The sequence below is a fragment of the Rissa tridactyla genome, chromosome 8, assembly GCF_028500815.1.
Source record: "Rissa tridactyla isolate bRisTri1 chromosome 8, bRisTri1.patW.cur.20221130, whole genome shotgun sequence".
Lineage (NCBI taxonomy): Eukaryota > Metazoa > Chordata > Aves > Charadriiformes > Laridae > Rissa > Rissa tridactyla.
In genome coordinates, this window is record NC_071473.1 from 19,793,850 (window position 1) to 19,807,185 (window position 13,336).

At 48.7% G+C, this 13,336-nt stretch overlaps 1 protein-coding gene across 1 annotated transcript in view; it reads right to left on the reverse strand.

The window, feature by feature from the left end:
* LOC128913720 (phosphatidylinositol N-acetylglucosaminyltransferase subunit Q-like) overlaps positions 1-11,646 on the reverse strand; it is a 30,533-nt gene extending 18,887 nt beyond the window's left edge. The window contains exons 1-3 of the mRNA XM_054211788.1: positions 11,489-11,646; positions 3,208-3,339; positions 1,882-2,002 (exon numbers count right to left, since the gene is read on the reverse strand). Coding sequence (XP_054067763.1) covers positions 1,882-2,002; positions 3,208-3,339; positions 11,489-11,646 — 411 coding nt within the window. The remainder of the gene's footprint in view (positions 1-1,881; positions 2,003-3,207; positions 3,340-11,488) is intronic.
* Between the last annotated feature and the right edge of the window lie 1,690 nt (positions 11,647-13,336).

Consider the following 13,336-nt stretch of genomic DNA (forward strand, 5'->3'; position numbering starts at 1 on the left):
AAGGCTGGAATGTAAGAAGAGTTGTAAGTGGCCTGAACTGTTAAGCTTGGAGAAGCAGAGAAGAAAGGCAGCAACTGATCACCAGGCCACCCATGCAAGGAGGAGTTAGCGCTTCCAGGAAAGCAAGTAAACAGCTCTCGGTGATAGCGAGGCAATGAAGTCTGCACATGTAGGAGATATGGTGAAAACAGCTGACACTATGATGCCTAAGTTGAGTGACAGGTGAGCTAAATTACTGAAAGAGGAACGAACGAGCAATCTCACAAAGAGCCTGTGCAGGGCAGGTGCTGGAATTGGGTACACCTTGAGCATGGAGAGCATCCATCTGCCAAAGACACTGGGCAGATGGAAGCCCTCCTGGAGCCACCTGCGCAAACAGGAGTGCAGCCAAAAGCCACTTCCTTGCAGACTTGTTAAGAAATCAGATTTCTGAGAGCTGGGCGCTTGCAGTAATCCCATAGGGAGAGCTATAGAGAATTTAAACTTCTCCAGCTAAAATATCTGTAAGGCAAAAGACTTAGTAATAAGACTTAGAAAAATATTTTTCATGTATAGCTCAAATACAAGAGCATTGCAAGAATTGTGGTCCTTTCTACCCCACCACTGCTGCTGAATAGTGTCTGCAGCAACCCTTAAAACATACCCTCCTTAAAAATTTGTCTATGAAAGATAACAAAAATAGCAATAATCATGATCCACAGCTATGCTGGGCACTCCATACACACTTTGTGAAGGCACAGCATGTACAAGAATGATCGGAGACCTATGGCTTGTAACAATTAAAAGGTTAGAAGTGGACCAAGAAGATCATCAAGGGAGACATGAGCTTTTCTCAAGAAAGGTAGGATAAATAGGAAAATGAAATTGCTGCTGGGATTTTCTAATCAGAATAAAATTCCTCCCAACTAAGAAGCTCAAGAAAGAGCAAAGAGAGGACATTCTCCAGCTGCTAGAAAAAAAACAATGGAAAGATCTACCTTCTCTCCCAGATATGAAAGGAAAGTGGGCAGAGAAAGGATTAGGCTGTGCAGCTGCATGCCAGAGCTCAACATCGGCTGCACATGTGTTCCCAAGACACAGAACTCTTAAAATGGAGCTCATTTCAGATTAGTGGTCTGGTCTCCAGCCCCTGAAGTACATTATATGTTCCTTACTGCCTCTAAACAGATACACTGGAGTACTGCTCCTAAAATGAGCCACCAGAAAAGTAGGACTGTATGAGTCATACTTAGAATCTTCATTTATTTATGCTGATGCTGGGGGATCTTAGTGGACAAGAGGAGTTATGTTTGAGAAAATGACAGGACACAGCAAGTTTTCCTAGTTGACCATCTGTACAGCAGAGCTCTTAGAATTTCAGGTGTTTGTGTCCTGACTCGCCAGCGTCTTTGGATCTCCCCATGAAATTTCTCTTCAGAAGCACAGCTGCACTGCTTATCAAGTTTGACTTTTCAGCAGTTTATCAGATTCAACCCAGGTTACAGCCTTTTTTTTTTCCCCCAAATGCCCCATATGGCAACAACTTGAGGACTCTTCCTGTTGACTTCAGAATAAAAGTATTCTGGCTCGATAACCACTCAACCTGCAGCTACGGAGCTCTGGCCAAGCCACAATTGTTACTTTAGGAGCTGGAGCAGGCCTCCAGTAAACATCTAATTACTATTCACTGCACATGCAGAGCAGAGCTGTGTTCCTTTGGAGCAGCCCAAGCAGGCTTGATTTGAAGATTTCACTGTTCTTGAGGAGACCTAATTTGTGTTACTTCAGACAGGACTCTCTCTGAAATCCTTGCGCATAAGTCATTGCCTTCTTACAATAAGACACCAAGAGGTGGTCAGTACCCACAGCAGGTGAAAGAGAAATGGCTTTGGCCAGACTTACATCGGCCACGGGGATGACGGTATCGTCAAGGTGACCAATTCGGTTCTTTTGGTACAGCCAGGACATCAGCAGCATCCCCAGAGCCACATCAATCAGCAGAGAGATGAAGATGTTGGCTTTCCTGCATGCAGGATAAAGAGAAACAGCGTTAGAGAAAAAGGAAGGACGGTGTTTAATGTTTCAATGACAATTGTCGACTTCACTTACATAGAATCTTTAATGTCCCGGGGACAGCAGGAAAATTAGAGGCACAGTGTGGAGGTCTTTTGACTTTCACTGCTGTGCTGCTGCTTCTGTGGCCAAACACGGAGCCATTCGGAGCCTGCCACACCGCAAAACCTTTCTTAGCGAGGGGAGAGAAGAGTGGGATTGAAGCTACAAAGAGGAATGCTAAACAAAGTGTGTGTGTGTACATATATATGCGCACACACACACACATTCAGGGGGGAAATACCAATACTAAGGGCGCCAGCCTTGGAATATCCACGTTGAGATCAGATGGCTTTCCGAGAGGTATACTTTAGTTGAACCAGTAGTCAATGTAATAAATCGTGTTTCTGGGTACACAGACATTTCCAGAAGGGCTGCTGAACTGCCCCCTCACCGCTAGAGTTTCTGAATGGAATATCATGATGTGAGTTATTGGGGAAATCAGATTAAACAGTCATGGTTACTTTTGGCCTCCAAATCTGCTAATCTATTTTAAGTGTTCCCTGGGAGTCTATTACTGCAGGATCAGAGAACCACACAGAACAAGACTCGCTGTGTAATGGCCACAGGGCATTCAATATCCATCTCAGATCTCTGCCTCTCCCTGTTCCACTCGCTGGGCTGCGTGTTTGCTTTCTCTATTACACTGACGTTGTTGCTGCTGTTGGAGTCTCTGGTCTGCACTTACCGCAACAAAGATTCCCCAAAAGAGTGGGTGAAAGAGGAGAGCATTTAAAGCATTCTGCTCTTATGGAAAGTGCCGCTGAATACTGATTGCAGCTTTTGGTTAAAAGCAGCATATGTGGAAGCAATAAGCTTGTGGGAGTAGTGACAGCAAAGTACTACACACATGGGTGCGGTACAAGCTTTCTGTGGGCAATAGCTGGTTGCCTTTCCCAGGCTAGGGAAAAAAGGCATATATCAGGCAAAAGACAAAATTAATTAAAGCAGAGTGCAAAGATCTGCGGACTAGCAGGGAGTAGAGCAAGGAAGGCAACATGGCATGGTGCAGTGAGGACCCCATAGTGCTGGGCTGGCACAGGGTCCATGGTTTGGGCTCCCGAGACGAGACAGGGCTAGAGCAAAGACATGCATGACTTTATGTGTACTCCATACCTCATTGGGTGAGTCTGGTTTTGAGCATTGTTGTTGCTGCTGATGACCTGGAGGTGCTGCAGGTGGTGTCTCAGCTGCTCACAAGTCAAGAGTTTGCTCCATAGGAAAGACAAAGGCCAAAACTTCAGCACCCTGCAGAAACACCATGGGAATGTCTGCTTTTGCTTTTGCCATATACAGTGTACAAAGTCCATGCAAAACATTCCATGTAAAGTTAAGATTGTGCAACCAGAGATGGTGTCAACATATTATCATTAAAGAATATTAGATGTTAACTGCTCTCCTAAAGGTTAATAGAATTAAGGCAGCCTTTCCAGATCAAGACATCTAAAAGACAACCCAATCTCTCGTTTCCATTCTTTAAAACCAAGCTTCTCGCTCTTCCAAGGAAGCCAGAACACAATCCTGATTCCAGCCTGTGCTTTGGGATACATCACCGGGATTGCACGCTGCTCTAAGTCTCCAGGAGACCGGAGTTAAGACAGTTGTGTGTGCAGCACAACCACACAACACGATGCAACTGCTTCACAAATCCCGGTATTACGGATCACAAGTCTCTATCTAGCATGAGCTTGCTGTAACAAACAGCTCGGTTCTCCCTGCCGTTTCTGTCCCCTTTCCCCTCTTTTCTTTCTTCCACTTGATCCTTTTCTTGTTTTTTTCTTTATTACTTCCAAATTCCTTTCTCGGAGTCTTCCTTTCTATCTTCTTTCCCCTGCCTTGCCAAAGGACCAGCATTATGTAGATAACACATTTAGCATTTAATGATGTTTCAAAGTTAACATCCACATTAGGCTTGCAGGGGAGGAAATATTCACACGGTTCTTTTTTTTTATGACTCAGAAGAAAAGTACTAAATGATGCTCACTTATTTTGGGGCATTCCTTTTATCACCACACAACCTATAAAGGAAGGAATGATGGTGATTTGTGTAGTCTAAAATGACACCACAGGATGCAGGCCAGTCAAAGAAGGCACAGCAGTGGTATAGCAACACAAAGCACCACCTTTGCTGTGGGGAATAAATTCTGATGTGGACATAATTTGGATCCCTTCTTTCCTGTACACAATGGTGGTTTCGCTATTTTCACGGTGTTTCACTGTTTCTCATTAAAGGTCCAGGAATCCACGTTCACTTTTAGTCCTTCCTTCACCTACTCTGTCTTACTGCTTTGGCGTGTTCCTTCAGTTTACATTCATTCCAAATGCTAAAGTTATTCCTGGTATCCTGCTTTGATTTTGACATTGTACAGCTGTTTGGATCATTAGTGAGTGCAGCCTGGAGACATCACTGCAACACATGCGTGCCTTCCCCAGATTTCATCCAGAGGACTTCAGCCTGTCGCCCAGCAGCAGAGGACTGGCCAGGATAAAACGCAGGATGGGCAGACTGGGACTCCAGCTGCTGTTTATCCATTTTACACAAATTGCTTGTTCAAAATCCTCCTCCCTTCACTGTGGTTGCTGCCCACCTCCACACCCCACCCTCCTGAGCCCTTTCAACCATCCTTCCTGCAAAGTTTGTCAGCTTGAAAATTAAAGCGCTGAAGTCCCCCCTTTCCCCTCCCCATTCAAATTTCAGATACACGGGTTTTGAAATGCAGGCAGCGCACTGTGAATCATTCTTCTTAAATTGAGTCCTCTGAGTTACTCAGCTCTTCAATGCAGCCTCCCACCTTAGAGACAAATGCATGCACCATTCTTCAGTTGACTTGGCAGGAGGGAACATATAAAGTGGCAGAGGAAAGAGCTCCAGGCAGGGGAGGGATACATGGTGAGCGACTGCCCTGGCCACTGAACTCAAAGACCCAGGTTTGCAGATTCACCCAGGCACAATTGCAGAAGGGTTTTCTCTTCCAATTATATCCTAGCCCAGTGGTTACAAATAGTGCTGCGGCAAACCTTTGCAAGATCAGAGAATTGTATGTGAAATGCAAAGAAGGTGGAAGGAGAAATGCTGTACATGTGTAGTTATGTACAGATGACTGAAGGTAAAAAATTACTCGTCAAACCATCACCTGCCAGACCATGTCAGTTTACTGGAAAACAAGGGCTCTGGGGCCCAGTGATAAACACTCACTGGGCTAATAACCCCCCAGCAATGAGAAGGGTTTTCCCTCCCGGCGCCTTCTCTGTGGCAGCCATCCCTGGACATTCGGGATTTTTGGCTCCAGGTGCAAGGGCCAGGGGAGGAGACGGGTTTGAGGCTGAGGTCACTAGGAAAGCCTGGCACCCTGTGGCTGGTGGGGCAATGGAAGTGGTTCCTAGAGAGCATGAGAACAAGACACAGTTTTCCCTCCTGGAACCTTGGGTGTGGGACCAATCTCCAGACATTTGCTATTTTTGAGGCCAGCCCTGGGGCAAGTGGGAAAGGGTGGTTTTGAGGCTGAAGGCACCAGGAAAGCCCGCAGCCCCAAGGTCTGTGTGGCCATGCAAGCGGTTCCCAGAGACCATGAGAACAAACTGCAGTTTTCTTCCTGGCACTTGCCATTTTAGGTCAATCTCTATAGGTTTGCTTTCATTGAGCTCCGCTCTGGATAGAGTTTTAAGCTTTAGGTTACTGGTGCTGTGAAAGCTGTTCCCAGAGAAAGTGAAAAGAAGCACTACTTTTCCCTCCTGGCACTTGCCTTCTGGTAGCAATCTCCAGATGTTTTCTGGTTTTGAGCTTAGCGCTGGGGAGAGTAGTATCAGTTAGAATATAAAAGCAGTCATAGCAGTTCCCAGAGACAGAGAGCATAAGCACAACGTTTCCCCGTGGCTCCTTCATTGTGGGAGAAATCCTGAGAAGGTTGCTGTTTTTGAGTCCAGCTCCGGGGAGAGTGTTAGCACTTAGATTACAGGGGCAGTGAAAGCAGTTCCCAGGGACAGTGAAAACAAGTTCCTCTTTTCCCGCATGGCAATTTTCATGTTGGAGTAATCTCTCGATGTTTCCTGATGTTGAGCCCATCTCTCGGGAGAGTGGTAGCGCTTAGGTTACTGTGGCAGTGAAAACAGTTTCCAGAGACAGTGAGAACAAGCCCCACTTTTTTTCTCCTGGCACTTTGAATGTGGGAGCAATCTCTAGATGTTTGCAGGTTTTGAGCTTCGTGCTTTGGTGAGTGTTAGCACTTAAGTTACTGGGCAGTAAATGAAGTTCCCAGAGACAGTGAGAATAAGCAAATTTTTTCCTCCTGGCACTTGCCATGAGGGAGCAATGGCTAGATGTTTGCTCTCTTTGAACCCAGCTGTGGGGAGAATGTTAGCACTTACAGTACAGGGAAGGTGAAATTAGCTCACAGAGACTGTGAAAACATGCACCACTTTTCCCTCTTGTCACTTGTCATGTGGGGTCAATCTCTATATGTTTGCAGTTGCTGAGCCCAGCTCTGGTAACTGGGGCACTGAAAGCAGATCCCAGATACAGTGAAAACAAGCCCCACTTTTCCTCACTGTTACTTTCCATATGCGACCAAACTCTAGATGTTTGCAGGTTTTGAGCTTAGCGCTTTGGAGAGTGTTAGCATTTAGGTAAGTGGGGCAGTGAAAGCAGTTCCCAGAGCCAGTGAAAACAAGGATAACTTTTCCCTTCTGGCACTTTCTATATTAGGGCAATTTTTAGATGGTTGCTGGTTTTGAGCCCCGCTCTGGGAAAAGCGTGAGCACTGAGGTGACTGCGGCAGTGAAAGCTGTTCCCAGGGACAGTGAGACCAAACCCCATTTTTCCCTCCTGCCACTTTCCATGTGCGAGCAATCTTTAGATGTCTGCTGGTTTTAAGCCCAGCTCTGGGGACAGTGTTAGCACTTAGGTAACTGGGACAGTGAAAGCAGTTCCCACAGACCATGATAAGAAACACAATTCTTTCCTTCTGGCACTTGCCATGTGGCAGCCATGAGGTCTGTGGGGCCATGCAAGTGGTTCCCAGAGAGCTTTAGAACAAGCAACGGTTTTCCCTCCTGGCTCCTTGGGCGTGGGAGCAATCTCCAGACATACGGAAATTTTTGAGGCCGACCCCGGGGGAAGTGAGAAAGAGTGGTTTTGAGGCTGAAGGTGCCAGGAAAGCCTGGAGCCCCAAGGTCTGTGGAGCGATGCAAGTGGTTCCCAGAGAGCTTTAGAAAGTGCAAGTTTTTCCTCCTGTCTCCTTCTGTGTGGGAGCAATCTCCAGATGTTTGCTATTTTTGGTGCGGAGACAAGCTTCATGGCAGGTAAGTCTGCTCTGGGGAAGCGATCATAGAATCATATGATCATAGGGTTGGAAGGGACCTCTGGAGATCACCCAGTCCAACCCCCCTGCCAGAGCAGGGTCACCTAGAGCAGGTTAGACAGGAATGCATCCAGGCGGGTTTTGAATGTCTCCAGAGACGGAGACTCCACCACCTCTCTGGGAAGCCTGTTCCAGTGCTTTGCCACCCTCACAGGAAGGAAGTTCCTCCTCATGTTTAGGTGGAACTTCCTATGCTCAACTTTGTGCCCGTTACCTCTTGTCCTGTCCCTGGGCACCACTGAAAAGAGCCTGGCCCCATCCTCCTGACACCCACCCTTTCAGTATTTATAAGTGTTGATAAGGTCCCCCCTCAGTCGTCTTTTTTCCAGACTGAAGAGACCCAAATCCCTCAGCCTTTCTTCATAAGAGAGGTGTTCCAGTCCCCTCAGCATCTTGGTAGCTCTCTGCTGCACCCTCTCCAGCAGTTCCCTATCCCTCTTGAACCGGGGAGCCCAGAACTGGACACAGTACTCCAGGTGCGGCCTCACCAAGGCAGAGCAGAGGGGGAGGATGACCTCCCTCCACCTGCTGGCCACGCTCTTCTTGATGCCCCCCAGGATGCCACTGGCCTTCTTGGCCACCAGGCCCCATCACTGGCTCACAGTCATCCTGTTGTCCCCCAGGACTCCCAGGTCTCTTTCCACAGAGCTGCTCTCCAGCAGGTCACCCCCAACCTGTCCTGGTGCAGGGGGTTATTCCTCCCCAGGTGCAGCACCCTACATTGCCCTTCTTGAATTTCATAAGGTTCCTCTCTGACCAAATCTCCAACCTGTCCAGGTCTCTCTGTATGGTGGCACAGCCTTCTGCTGTGTCAGCCACCCCTCCCAGCTTTGTGTCAGCAAACTTGCTGAGGGTGCACTCTATCCCCTCATCCAGGTCATTGATGAATATATTGAAGAGGACTGGACCCAGTACTGACCCCTGGGGAACACGACTCATCACTGACCTCAAGCTAGACTCTGTGTCCCTAATCACACAGGGGGATCCCCCCTTCTGAGCTCTGTCTTTCAACCAGTTATCTATCCACCTTACTGTCCATTCATCAAGCCCACTCTTCCTAAGCTTCCCTATGAGGATGCTGTGGGAGACTGTGCCGAAAGCCTTGCTTAAGTCAAGGTAGGCCACATCTACAGCCCTCCCCTCATCTATCCATCCAGTCATGCCATCATAGAAGGCTATCAGATTAGTCAGACATGATTTCCCCTTGGTGAATCCATGTTGAGTACTTCTGATAGCTTTCTTTTCCTCCACATGCCTTGAGATGACGTCCAGAACGAGCTGTTCCATCATCTTTCCAGGGATGGAGGTGAGGCTGACCGTCCTGTAGTTCCCTGGCTCCTCCTTCTTGCCTTTTTTGAAGACTGGAGTGACATTGGTTTTCCTCCAGTCCTCAGGCACCTCTCCTGTTCTCCAGGACCTTTCAAAGATGATGGAGAGCAGCCCAGCAATGACTTCCGCCAGCTCCCTCAGCACTCTCGGGTGCATCCCATTGGGGCCCATGCACTTGTGAATATCTAATTGATCCCTCACTCGATCCTCCTCTACCCAAGGGAAGTCGTCTTCTTTCCCTGTTACTTCCCCCAATGCCTGGGACTCCTGAAGGCTGGTCTGAGCAGTAAAGACCAAAGCAAAGAAGTCATTCAGTGACTCCGCCTTCTCTGCATTCTCCGTCATCATGGCTCCTGTCTCATTCAACAGTGGGCCCACAACTTCTCTGGTCTTCCTTTTGCTTCCAATATACTTGTAGAAGCCCTTCCTGTTGAGCTTGACATCCCTAGCCAGGTTTAATTCCAAGGTGGCCTTGGCTTTCCTTGTTTCATCCCTGCACGCTCTGGCAGCATTCTTGTAACTCTCCCAAGGGGTCAGTCCCTTCTTCCACTTATTGTAAATTTTCTTCTTCCACTTGAGCTTTTTCAGAAGCTCCCTGCTCAACCATGCAGGTCTCCTGCATCCCTTAGCCGATTTATTTCTCTAAGGGATGCACCGATCCTGAGCTTGGAGGAAGTGGTCTTTGAATACCAACTGGCTTTCTTGAGCCCCTTTGCCTTCCAGAGCCCGAGCCCACGGGATCTCTCCAAGCAGTTTCTTGAAGAGGTCAAAGATAGCCCTTCTGAAATCCAAGGTTGTAATTTTACTTCTTTTTGTTTTGTGCGTAGTACTCATGATCCTGAACTCTATCATTTCATGATCACTACAACCTAGGGTGCCCCCAACCTTAATGTCCTCCAGCAGTCCATCTGTGTTTGTCAGTACCAGGTCCAGGAGTGCTCCTCTCCTTGTTGGCTCCTGTACCACCTGTGTCAAAAAGTTATCATCAATGCACTGGAGGAGCCTCCTGGACTGTGCGTGCCTGGCTGTGTGGTCTTCCCAGCAGATATTGGGGTGATTGAAGTCCCCCATGAGAAACAAGGCCTGCGATTGTGAGGCTACCTTCAGCTGCCTGTAGAAAGCCTCATCAGCTTCCCCATCCTGATCAGGTGGCCTGTAATAAACACCCACAACAGTGTCCCTCATATTTGCCTGTCCCTTAATCCTTACCCATAAGCTCTCGACCCTTTCTTCATCCACCCCTAGTGAGAGCTTGATGCATTCCAAATGCTCTCTCACATGCAACTCCAAATGCAACTCCACCACCTCGCTTCACTGGCCTGTCTTTCCTGAAGAGGACATAGCCATCCATGACAGCATTCCAGTCATGTGAGCTGTCCCACCATGTCTCAGTAACTGCAATGAGATTGTGGCCCTGCGACCGCACACAGATCTCCATCTCTTCCCGCTTATTCCCCATGCTGCGTGCATTGGTGTATAATGCACCAAATGCATTGGTGCATTTCAGAGAGGGAGTCGTGTGTGTAGTTTTGAGATGTGTGAGTGTACCTTGAGATGTGGTATGCCTTCTGGCTTTCAGAAATACTGGCACACTGGCCCACAAGCACTGAGCAACTACGCCCTGGCACCTCACTAGCAAGCCCAGTACCATCCCCAACCCCCCTTCAAACCTAGTTTAAAGCCCTCTCAATGAGCCCTGAGAACTCTTGTCCTAGAACCCTTTTTCCCCTGGAAGTCAAGGTATTCCCACCTGTTACCAGCAGGCCAGGTGTTTTGTAGGTCAGGCCATGATCAAAGAACCCAAAGTCCTGCTGGCAGCACGAGGTTCGAAGCCAGGTATTGATCTGCTGGCTCCTCCTATTTAGCCCCTCGTCATTCCCCGCAACTGGGAGGATAGACGAGAACACAACTTGCGCTCCTGATCCCTTGACCAAGCGTCCCAGGGTCTTGAAATCTTTCTTCATTGCCCTTGGACTTCTCCTTGTTACCTCGTCGCTGCCTACCTGAAAGAGCAAAACTGGGTAGTAGTCTGAGGGCCGTACCAGGGAAAGACGCATCCTCTTCACGTCCTTGACCCGGGCCCCAGGGAGGCAGCAGACCTCCCTATGTATCGGGTCCGGCCTGCATATTGGGCCTTCCACTCCCTTCAGGAGGGAGTCACCTATGACAAGGTCTTTTCTTCTTTACTGCAGAGGTTTTGATGCAGGGGGAGGTCTGACTAGACCTCGCTGACGCCTCCAAGGTAGGAGAACTATCGTGCCCGTCATCACCCAGATCTAAAGTGATCTGAGGCCAAAAGGGCTGGCAAAGAGCTCTGTTTGGGGCTTCTTGGAAGCCAGGAAAAGCCGTGTGCCTGTGCTGGGGGCTGACAGCTGATAGCTTGTGGGGGGGGCCTGCTGAGCTAGCATGGGCAGATCCATCACCACCCACCGTTTATCAGACTATAAGAAGCCTCTGTGAGGGCAGTATCTTGCTGCCCACAGGGCAAGCCAACCTACTGTGGGTGCCCCAGGTGGGGTGCTGTGGCTGTTTGCAGCTTGTTGGGCTGTTTCAGCTGCTGTCTGCAGCTTGTTGGGCAGAACACGAGGTGCTGCACTTCACTCAAGGAGTGATTGTTGCCACTTGGAGGAGGAAGAGTGTTTTCCCAGCACCCACCCAAATGGATATTGGTATCCAGGCCAGAGGCTGTGAGCAATGCCACAGCCTTTCACTGGCAGCGGGTGACAATGTTGACCACGGCTGCGTGTGGTGTGAGCAGGTTGATGGCCTTCTCAGCTGGGTGGCACAGCTCCAAGGTGAAGTGATGGAGCTCAAAGAAGAGGTGAGTAGATTGAGGAACATCAGAGAGAGTGAGAGGGAAATTGACCATTTCCACAAACTGCTCTCTGCAAAAACAGAATGGGAGGTAACTCTTAGTGGACCAGAGGATTCTGTATCCTTTCACCAGCAAGCCCCCCAGCCCTCCTGTAGTAACCCTCATGAGCTGGGTCAATGGGAGCAGGTCTCTGTCTGATGGAACAAAAGAAAGAAACAGAGCAAGCAGGTTCCTTTAAGAAGCGCACCACCTATAGTGCCCTTGCAGAACAAGTATGGGGCTCTGCAGGAGGAACTGGTTGCAACCACCCTGACATCTGCTGGAGGGACAACACAGCCAGGCCCCAGGAATCCAGGATGTTTCTGGAATGCATAGATGACAGCTTCCTCCTCCAAATGGTAGAGGAACCAACAAGAAACGGTGCTATGCTGGACCTCGTTGTCACCAACAGGGAAGGGCTGGTGACCAATGTGAGGCTCAGAGATAACCTTGGCTGCAGTGACCACGAAGCGATAGAATTTAAGATCCTCAGGGCAACTAGGAGGATATATTCCAAGCTTATGACCCTGGACTTTAGGCATGCAGACTTGGATCGCTTCAGGGATCTGCTGGCCAAAGTGTTGTGGGACAAAGCTCTAGAGTGAAGGGGGGCCCAGGACAGCTGGTCAGTATTCAAGGATCACCTTCTCCATGTCCAGGAGCAAACTATACCGACAAAGAGGAAGGCAGGAAAGAGTGCTAGGAGACCTGCCTGGATGAACAGGGAGCTCCTGGACACACTGTCACGCAAAAAGAAACTTTATAAGGAGTGGAAGAAAGGACAGCTAGAATGGGGAGCATATAAGGAAGCTGTCCGAACAGCAAGAGACCTGGTGAGAAAAGCTAAAGCTCAGTTGGAATTAAATCTAGCCAAGGAGATCAAGGGAAACAGCAAAAATTTCTATAGGTACATTAATGGTAAGAAGGGGGCTAGGGAGAGTGCAGGCCCCCTCAGAAAGGAAATGGGGGAACTGGTGAGAAGTGATATGGAGAAGGCCGAGGTTCTCAATGACTTCTTTTCCTCAGTCTTCACTGGCAAGGGCTCCAGCCACACTCCCAGAGTCACAGAAGACAATGGCAGGGGTTGGACAGAACTGCCCATTGCAAATGAAGATCAGGGTCGTGACCATCTGATGAACCTGAAAGTGAACAAGTCCATGGGACCGGATGGGATACACCCACGGGTACTGAAGGAGCTGGTGGATGAGGTTGCTAAACCGCTCTTCCAAAAGTCATGGCAATCTGGTGAAGTCCCCGCTGACTGGAAAAGGGGAAACATAATCCCCATTTTCAAAAAGGGAAAGAAGGATGAACCAGGGAACTATAGGCCAGTCAGTCTCACCTCCGTGCCTGGTAAGATTATGGAGCAGATCCTCCTGGAGGCACTGCCGAGGCAGAAGAATAACGAAGAGGTGATCGGGTACAATCAACATGGCTTCACCAAGGACAAATTGTGCCTGACAAACCTGGTGGCCTTCTATGAGGAGGTCACAACATCAATAGACAAGGGGAGAGCAACTGATGTCATTTACCTGGACCTGAACAAAGCCTTTGACACTGTCCCGCATGACATCCTGGTCTCCAAGCTGATAAAATATGGCTTTGATGGACTGACAATTCAGTGGATAAAGAACTGGCTTGATGGCCGCACACAAAGAGTGGCTGTCAATGGGTCCATGTCCAAGTGGAGGCCAGTGACAAGTGG